At 39.5% G+C, this 10,243-nt stretch overlaps 1 protein-coding gene across 1 annotated transcript; it reads left to right on the top strand.

The window, feature by feature from the left end:
• Positions 1–190: 190 nt before the first annotated feature.
• On the top strand, positions 191–3,679 carry LOC115794458 (sister chromatid cohesion protein DCC1-like). The gene is made up of 9 exons (XM_030749986.1): positions 191–496; positions 1,471–1,639; positions 1,725–1,859; positions 1,963–2,053; positions 2,172–2,310; positions 2,508–2,560; positions 2,649–2,803; positions 3,136–3,284; positions 3,416–3,679. The coding sequence occupies exons 1-9, from the start codon at positions 327–329 to the stop codon at positions 3,525–3,527; spliced, it is 1,173 nt and encodes a 390-aa protein (XP_030605846.1). The 5' UTR covers positions 191–326; the 3' UTR covers positions 3,528–3,679.
• The last annotated feature ends 6,564 nt before the right edge of the window (positions 3,680–10,243 follow it).

Genomic DNA, 10,243 nt, shown 5'->3' with positions numbered 1-10,243 from the left:
TCCGCTGTTAGAGATTAATTTATATTTATAGTTAGCTCGAGTAGTTTCAGGCACTATTGCATATTCACGACTATCTTCATCTTAATTGTCAATATAGCTCAATATCTTTCAATTAACTGTCAATAATCATTCTTTGGTTTTTATTTAAGTTTCTACTCGGCGGTATTTTTACGTCACATCTGAACGCCGTTAGCTCACTTCCTTCCCGCGAAAGAAAGAAAGCGGGTAAATTTGTCAGTGATAACTGCATTGACATTACAAACTTTGGTTTGTTTCCCCAGTTAGATTATCGGTGATTATTGATCTAACCTGCCGTCTGACCCACAATGAGAACTTTAGAGGAGGTGCGGGCCACTCTCCATATCGCCAAGCTGAAAGAAGAGGATTTACAGAAAACCGTCCACTGTCTGTCCTTTGGGCAAAATGTTTCATCTGCAGATTACTGCCTGATGGAGCTCGACGACACACTGTGCAAACACATCGAAGCTGGCCAGAGGTAAAGCGGGTAATACCGTGAACTCGTGCTGACAGGCTAACAGCAAAGAAACAGCTGCTCTCAAGTCTGCTAGGAACAAGTCGACTTAGGTCGAAATAATTGATTAATGAAAGTATGTGAACTGCAGTCTTCTTTTTTCTATTGGAAATCAGCTGATCTGTAGTGTAAGTGGCCGCAGGGTTGGATGTGCATGTAGCTATAAGAAAATATATAATTTGCCACTTTGTTAGGTACACATGTTCAACTGCACTTTAATCCACATATCTAATCAGCCAATCACATGACAGTAACTCATCATTTAGGCATGTAGACATGATCAAGACGACCTGCTGAAATTCAAACTGAGCATCAGAAAGCCCTGGTTGAGTATTTCAGAAATTGCTAAGCTACTGGGATTTTCCCACACAACCATCTCTTGGGATTACAGAGAATGGTCTGAAAAAGAGAAAATAGAATAGAATAGCCTTTTATTGTCATTGTACATGGTACAATGAAATTGTGCATGCTCCACTACAAAGTCTGTAAAATATAGGGAAATTAAAATAAATTAGTAGAAAAATACTGACTGTACAAATAGAAACTGTACATAAAATACACATTAAATATACACCAAAAAATACACACAAAACTGTACAAAAATGTTCTGTAAGCAGCAGTTCTCTGACTGACAGTGCCTCATTGATGCCAGAGGTTAGAGGAGAATGGACACACTGCTTCAAGCTGATAGGAAGGCAACAGTAACTCAAATAACCACTCATTACAACTTGTTACTGGCCACTGTTTGACGCTATCATGTCAATTTGGACCAAAATCTCTGAGGAATGTTTCTGGTACCTTGTTGAATCTGTGTCACAGAGAATTAAGGCCGTTCTGAAGACAAAAGGAGGTGTAATCGGGTGGTAGTAAGGTGTACCTAATACAATGGCTGACCAGTGTAAGTGGTAATTAATAACTAACTTTTTCCTCTTTACCAGTCTAGTGATTCGGGGAGATAAAGACGAGCACGCAGTGGTTTGTAGTGGTGACAAGACCTACAGTTTAAAAATAGCCGACACATCCAACCTGCTGCTGTTTGTTCCTGGATGCAAAACACCGGACCAACTGACCAACAGCGAGGACAGTGCTCATGTGGTGCATGCTCAGGTACGTAGGACATACACAGGTGTCTTTCTTTGACTGATGAGCATAAACAGTATAGTCGGTGCATAACAATTGATTTCTGTTGCAGATCTGGGGGTTTTCTAACAGCTACTGGGAACTAAGGAAACAGCGACCAAGACTGAAGAAGCTGAAGAGGCTTTTAATGGAAAATCCTTATGAAGGACCTGCATTAGGAGGGCAACTGGAAAATACAGAGAACAGGGTGAATATATGTAACTGTAATTTTATGACACTTAAATTACCCTTAGATCTTTTCATTTTGAATGATACTGTAGCTGTTAGTAAGCAGTTTGCCCTGTTGCCAGTACACAATGCAGGATCTACTGGAGACGATTCAGGCCAGTGAAGAGGAGATAAGGACCCACTTAGAGACTATCCATGCCTGTCAGATAGATGGTAAACAGTGACATCATGGATAAAGACGCATGTATTATTACAATTTATTTTTAATTTACGAATATGAAAAAAACAGATAGCTGCAGCTGGTTATAGAGGGCATCCTTCCTCCTTCCAGGCTACTGGCGCGTGCTGGACTTTGACTATGAGATGAAGCTGCTTGGCCATGTGGCTCAGCTGGTGGACTCTGAGTCTTGGTCCTTCAACAGGGTTCCTCTTCAAACCAGCCTGGATGAGCTGGCCCCACTGGAGCCCAGGTGAGTTAATGTCTGTGATCCTTATGTTCACCTCCAGAGACCAACAAAGTGAAATATTGATGGTTGTAAACTAGCAGTGATTTTTTTTTTTTTTTAATAAACATACCCAAATGACACAATTAAAGCAGTGATCGTGACTTTCTAAGAATATACTTTAAGCAGCCAGATTCCTGTGACATTTTCTTTTCTGTTCACAGAGAGATGATCGAGCACTGTTTGAACTGCTATGGGAAACGCTATACTGAGAACGGTGAAGGTTCAACTGACAGACCACAAAAACGACACAATTTTCAACTGCTTACAAATATAAACTTGTATTATGTCCTTCCTCTGTACAGATGAAGTGTTTTATGCGCTGAATGAGGATAAAGTCTGTCGGGGTATAGCACTAATGCTGCTGCACAATGCTGTCAAGTTCAACCTGAAGGAGTTTCAGGAGGTCTGGCAGCAGAGCGTCCCAGAGGCCATGAGTACAAGACTGGACCAGCTAAAGGTGATCCTGTACCTCTCTTATAGATTGCATTCTTAGTAGAAAAGAGAAGCCAAGGAGTTAGTTTGACTAACTTAAACTGTCCAAATACACAGCTTATATTCTAAAGCTGTGCATTTGGACAATTTTTTTTGTTTTGTTTTTATCAGCAAAATGCTCAAAGGCATGGTAACCCATCCTTATGATTTCCACGATAATTCTTCAGTTTTTAATTGAGTTTTTGTCTGGTTCTCTCTTAAACCAGTTTGTATTTCATTGTATTTGTGGAGCTCGTTTCCAGAGTTTGGTTTAGTTTATTTTCCTGATCGGCGCTGTTGGCATTGTGCATCTTCCAGGGCATCGCCCTGTTGGACCGCACCTCCCGCCCCGAGACCATCTGCCTGCTTCGTGTGGAGGATCTTCCAGAGGACACGGTGGAGCGCTTCAACCACCTCTTCACACTCCGCGAGAAATGGACAGAGGAGGACATCACGCCATACATACAGTTAGTGTCATCCATGTGGGAAATCATCAAGGCCTTTAATTAAAGAAACACAACAGCTTGTGAATGACTTGATTCTCAGTTTTTGCTTATAATGTGTAACGCTCCACTTCCTCCGTCATTTCCTCATCCAGAGACCTGTGTGGAGAGAAACAGACCACCGGAGCCCTCCTGACCAAATATGCTCGGTCTTCGATGCAAAATGGGATTAAAGTTTTCAACTCCAGAAGGCCCGTGGCTACATGAGCACGCCTACTGTAAAGTTAATTGTCATTTGCATGTTAATTGTCATTCATTTATATGTATGTTTGTTTCCAATATGACTTCTTCAGCGTTCTGTCAAAATCAGTTTATTAGAAATGCCTGTTGGCAAATCTTGAGCTTAGTTTTTATTTTATGCATAAAAACCATTGAATTAAAACAAGTTATCACAAAATAAATTTGCATCCTTTTCATTCTTGGCAGGAAATTGTAATGTTGGAATTAGGTGCTGTTCTGGAGGTTGTCCACAGGGTGGTGCCCTGTGCTGACTATACAGTTGAGGTCAGAAGTTTATGCACACTCATGCAAAGTAAGTGCAAACTTGTGCACTGTATTTGTTTTTTAAAGTCATTAAAGATTTATGCTGTACAATAATTCCATCCTGGAATTAAAGTTCAAATAAATCACTGAAAGCCCAAACTTGCCATGACATTCATGCCTGTGATGAGTGGATGTAAACATCTCGACTACAACTGTACACAAACCCAGCACACTGGATAATTCTGGTTCTCCAATGCAGACAAATGACATGAAATGCACTGCTTTGATTTACTAGCCTGCTAATTGTCTTTTGGTTGATTAAGACTATCAGGTTACTGCAGATGGGAAATTAATTTCTTTTATGTTTGGACAAAAAGGCATGTTAAGCATTGTGTAGTGGTTTACACATTTGCTTAACAAGTGAAAGATCCCCACCTGGATCCTGGGAGGAGACACTAAACCCTTTGAGGTTGCTCCAGGAAGGTAGTCCATTTACAAGGGTAAATGGACTAGTTCTTACATAGTGCTTTTCTACTCTATCTGAGCACTCAGTGCGCTTATACAACATGTTTACATTCACCCATTCATACAAGCACTTCCATATGTAACTAAGTTCTTTTATTGTCCAACATTCACACACATTCATGCTCCAACACTTGCGCCAGAGAGCAACTTGAGGTTTACGTAGTATCTTGTCCAAGGATACTTTGGCATGCAGGCCGGAGCAGCCAGGAATCAAACCGCCAACCTTCCAATTAGTAGGTGACCTGTGCTACCTCCTGAGCTACAGCCACTCCTACCCTTGTGAATAAGGAGTCACCAGCAATAGTGAAAACCTTGGCCATTTTACGTGCAACACTGCGGCTAGCACTTGCAGTGGTCAAATAAATGAAGCAACATTGAATCACGACATTATGGAATAATTTCATGCATTCAGGATGAATATTTTAGGACACTGAGCTTAACCTAAGCAGATATTACAAAGTAAATCCATATAAAGTCAGCATTTCTGCCTGAACATGTTAAATATCTAAATCATCTCAGCTAGTCAGTTGCAGTTGCTGTAAACACAAGACAAGAAGAGACAGTTCAGCTGTACTCAAAAAAAACATAACTGTAAATCACTGTCTGCAAAACACAGCAGGACTCAAAGATGTATGAGCTCATCATTAAAACAAGGATAAAATAGATCCCGAAAGCACTGGATTTTCATTAGTAGTGATAAATATTACATTTCATTTAGATATATAACATTTAAAGACCACACATAGTAGCAAAAATGATCTCTAGACTGACTGCTCTGAAATCTCAGAACAGTCAGAGTTCATTTCGAACAGTCCTGCCTGTCTGTGATCTTCATGGGTGCATTTGTTTTTAATAGGTAACCTCAGTGGCACATGTGTGTGACTCCAGCGTGTGTTAAACATCCACAGACGCAGACTGTGTTCCTTCATTAGCACAACTGTCTGAATGTGAGTCAGTGTTTCTGACATTTGAGGAGCTCACCAGACACTGACACAAAGCTGCTGATTCCGGTGTTTCAACAGACACACACAGAGCTTATCTGCACTGGCTGGCTGACTAACCTTGACTTCACCCACTGGGAGTTCTGACTTGTCAGACCATGGGGTAAGAGATCCCAGCTGTGTGTTTGTTGTAGCTGCTGTGATGATCTGCATAGCACCCACAAATGATTAATGGTTAATAATCCTCTTCACTTCCTCTCCTCCTCTGTGTGATCTTTTTGGTTTTTTGACTGCTCACAATCATATCCACTCCTGCTCATCTATTCCACTTTGCTCTTCTTCTTTCTAAGCAGATATGTAATATATGTCTGCTATGCTGTCAGCCGGTCTCGTTTTAACTTCCTTGTTCTTCACAGAAGCAAAATTAAAAGACCTACAGCTAAAGAGAAGATGGGTGTAAATGTGGAAAACCATGATGAATCCTTCAATGACGCACTTAGACCTGGGTCAGATGTTACAGAATTGGCATTAGGCAGAAAATGTAGACTCTGGAATTGCATAAAAATCAAACAACCATTTTTCCAAAAACAATTACAGCTTTTAAAGGTACTTTGGATCCAACTGAAAACAGACAAAGACGTGGACTCAGGAATCAGTGACACAAGTTCTCAACACGCTTCTTCTCCAGCAGCTTATTATTGTTGCTTTTCTTTTGCTTTGGTTGACTGTAAGCCAACAATATTGACACAGAATGATTTTCCCAACTTTGTAATACAGTTTTTAATTTCACACACCTTAAAAAAAATCTGGTTGGACGTTACATTATAGAACTTAGAATTAAAAAAAAAACAAAACATTAAAGTTATTTCTCCCCATTCTAAAACAATGTGTTCTGTGTTAAAAATCATTATGTATCTATCACATTGCACTGTGTATTTAATAAATCTTTATATTCCCTCTTTTGAACTTGGCCATTTGTTTGCTATTTAAATCCAGCAGCAGCTTTACAAAGAAATCAGTACATCTCTTGTTTTTCTCCTCTTGTCATGGCCGGGAAGGAAACGGGCGAGGAAGGGCAAACATGAAGGACTCCAGAATTAATCATAACTTAAAGCGGTATTTATTTAGGTAGGTGGGAAAATAAATACAAAAACCTTGGAAGGGAGACGGAGGGCAGGCACAGGGAACACAGGAACATGCGGGCACAAAACATCAACGACGCGACAGAACAAATGAAAACTGAGGGCTAAAATACGCAAAGGGTAATCAGGGCAAGAGGACACAGCAGGGAACACCAGGTGAGGCAAATGAAACTAATTACACAGGGAAAGCAAAGCTAGACACAAAGCACAGGGAAAACACACTGGCAAAATAATACAGGAAGTGATAAACCAAGGAACACGCAGACGAGTCACAACACTGGGAACAAGACAACACACTGGGAGGACAAGCACAGGAAATAAACTATAAACACAAAACGCTGGGCAAACGGCCCAGGACATGACACCTCTCATGATTCACCAGTTGATCCAAAGTCCGTTCAAACTAAAAACAGACACTGACATTAAAAGATAAACTCTATATAATCTCAAGTCATTCTTAGGAAGTAGGATTTATATACAGTTTTACAGTTCACAGCAGGCCGTGCTATCTGGGCAGCATGTCCTGCAGGTCCCCCACGACATAAGCAACCACGGCCCACAGTGCCGAGCAGAGGTCCATGTCTCGAGGAGCCTGGACGGTCATGGTGTCACCTTCACTGTGGTGGAACCAAAAGTAACGGCTGTCTGCCACGTGGAGACTCGCGCCTGGATGAAACATGGAGAGAATGATGCATACGGCATTTTTCTACAGTGTCACAAATAATACTGAGCAAACATGTCAGCTGTTTAAATAGTCCTGGACTGGAAGAAACATCATCATTGTGTCTGGTGTATTTCTTCAGAATATGTTGATTTATGCCACATGAAAGCTGCTGGCTTAATCATGTTGTAATGTAATATGACAATAATGAAAGCCACCAAAGGAAGGAAACCTGCTGAGCCTCAGTTTACCTTTTAGTTGTACATCACCTCACTGTCTAAACTATTGGGCATGCTTTGCTTTTGTTTATGTATTAGAAAACTTTCTGTTTACTATGCATTCAAGACTTTAGTTTGTGACCATGACACTAAATCTACATTTTGCTAGTAAGTGACATTCAGTTAACAAAGCATTTTATTCCCATCCACAGCTGCATTTCAGTGTAGCATCATATACCTTTGGGACCTGAACCAGTAAGTCAATGTAGATGTGAGAAGGCCTAGTAAGTATTATGTAACTATTGTTGAGATATTTTGTTGTATAATATTGCACAGTACTAACCAAAGGTCTTGAATTAACTCTCATTTCTTGATTTTTTGCTTCCAAGGAGCCAGACAGATGTTGAGCAATAGTTCTCCAGACTTTCAGAAAGCTTTTTCATTGGACATTGGCTGCTTTTTTCACCCATTTTCAGTCCAATCTTTGTACCTGATTATTTTTAGAGGATTTTTTTTTTTTTTTTTTTTAACTCTGACCTATGACTCATTCAAGCATTAAAAAAAGCAACCTAACTCATGGGATGAACCAGTGTTGTGTCTACACATAATGGATCCTAACACATAACTTAGCAAAGAACCAATTTTAAACTGTATCTTTAGGGACTTTGTTACGAGCAGCCTGTGACAAAAACACAATTTGTTCTTATTTCTTTAGTCAAATCTATAAAAAATGCCAACAATGACAGTTTGACAGGAATAAAATAATATTTTTGCCCTGGCCCTTCTACCTACTGTTCACTGAAGCCTTATCAGAAATGGTCTTTGTGAAAGGGTAGTTTTCAATAAGTCATTTTTAAGGAAGGGAGACAGGAATAAAAAGCTGAATTATGCCACATTACACAAAATGGGAATATGTACGGAGGAGCTCAGGAGAGAGGTACAACAGTGAGTATCTACAGACATCTGTAAAACACGGTGGAGGCTCTGTCATGGTTTGGGGCTGTATTTCAGCCAGTGGTGTTGGAGATCTTGTCAAAAATGATGGCATTATGAACACAGAAAAGTACCATCATATTTTGATCCACCATGTAATATCATCTGGAAAGCATTTGATTGAAAAAAAACATATTTCAGCATGACAATGATCCCAAACAGACTGTTAATGCAGTAAAAACATACCTGGATAGAAAAACACACAGTGGAACACCATCAGTCATGGATTGCTTGGATTGGATCATCTTGACAGAGAACAGAACAAAAATGCAGCCAACATCCAAAGAAGAGCTTTGAATGTTCTTCAAGAAGCCTGGAGAACTATTCCTGAAGACTGCTTAAAGAAATAACAAGAAAGCTGCCTCAGAGAGTTGTGCTGAAGAATAAAAGTGGTCGTACCAAGTATTGACTTTCAAGCTTCTTAGAATTGCACAAACTCTATTTTTGCCTAATAGACTGTTTTTACATGAACATTTGCACATGTTTCAATAAACCACCATACCTATTTCCCATTTTCCTAGCAAAACAAAGAATTTGGGGTAACTCAAGACTTTTGCACAGTACTGTATATTAGTATTATATATTATTGTATTGTATATGAGTCTGAATGTATTGCATCACTAGCAAGGCTTGCTTTTTCTGTAAAAAAAAAAAAAAAAAAAAAAGAAAGAAAACACTTATCAGTTTAATAGATCTGTTGTGACAGAACAACGTTTTGTTAGCCTGACTATATTATATTATATTGTGCCCAGTGAAGGAACACCACCATTTTCTAAAACCATTTAAAGGCTAAAATGACCCTACTTGTACTTCAATTATTCACTATACTGATAAAGTATGCAAATCTTCACCTATTTCCTAAATAACTGTTTCAGTTTCCATCCGGATTACTAAAAAAAATTCCATTGCTAGCAATGTTGACTGATCACTGACAGGCATGAGACTTCCCTTTAACACTGATATAAAAAAAGTGTGACTGTCAAAACATCATTTAAAAATAATTTTGAAAATATAATGGAAAAAATACAGTATGCTAAAGTCTGGGAATGCCAAACAAAATGTAACATAATTGTAACAAAATGTATCTAAATTTCCCCATCATGGGACTAATTAAGGGATTTCTTTTTATCTTATTTTATAACTGAAACTCTATTAATGCTACATGTTAAATACATACAAAGTGAAATAGGGTGTAAAAACTCCCTGTAAGTGTAACTGAGGTCTTAGTAAACAATTGATGTGTAATAAAATATAGTTTTGGTTTATAAACAGAGCCTGCGCTGCATGCTCCGGTACCTTAGGTGGCAGTGTAAAAAGATCATATTGAAATCTGCCCAGAAACAAAGAAGAACCCGGGGGACTGTTTCGTTTTGGTTATCATCATGTCGAGGAGGCGCTGTTTTCTGCACTGCGAACGTAAATTCCCTTTGTATGCACTGCCAAAGGAAGACGAAGTGAAGAACCAGTGGTTAAAATTCATTTTCACTACTATTCCTCAGCAGTACAACCCCAACCTTTTACTGTGCTCCCTTCATTTTACTGAGAACTGCTTCCTGAACCGGGCACAATTTAATGCTGGATTTTCGCGACGGTTAGTCCTGAGAGACGGGGCAGTCCCCACTCTGGTGGGAAAATCTGGAGAGTCAGGATCACAGTCAGTGAGTGGGCTTTATTCATGTCGCTCTGTTATGCTTAGAACAGTGCAGAGGTTGGTGTAGCTGAGCTGGACAGCATTGGAGCCTTAAGATAAGAACACCGTGCAGTTTTCTGGCTTTTGGCTTGATCAGATTGTGGATTATTTCGAAATAGATGATTAGAGTTTCAACACTGAATAAATACAGTAGATATGCAGTGCAGATATCCACGATTCAATTCTTCCTAGTCAAAAAGAACATCTAATCTAACCACAACCATGCAGTTACATGAAATAGTCACGGTCCTAAAAAACACCAGCTGCACG

This window comes from Archocentrus centrarchus, chromosome 16 (assembly GCF_007364275.1).
Source record: "Archocentrus centrarchus isolate MPI-CPG fArcCen1 chromosome 16, fArcCen1, whole genome shotgun sequence".
NCBI lineage: Eukaryota > Metazoa > Chordata > Actinopteri > Cichliformes > Cichlidae > Archocentrus > Archocentrus centrarchus.
Note: the sequence above shows the minus strand (reverse complement) of the source record. Positions and strands in the feature narration are given on the sequence as shown.

Excerpts from the sequence above, each read along its gene's own strand:
- LOC115794458 (XM_030749986.1), top strand. The coding sequence starts at position 327 with ATGAGAACTTTAGAGGAGGTGCGGGCCACTCTCCATATCGCCAAGCTG. Across the intron at positions 2,054-2,171 it reads CCATGCCTGTCAGATAGATG|GCTACTGGCGCGTGCTGGAC; the intron begins GTAAACAGTGAC and ends TCCTCCTTCCAG. Across the intron at positions 2,561-2,648 it reads GAAACGCTATACTGAGAACG|ATGAAGTGTTTTATGCGCTG; the intron begins GTGAAGGTTCAA and ends TCCTCTGTACAG.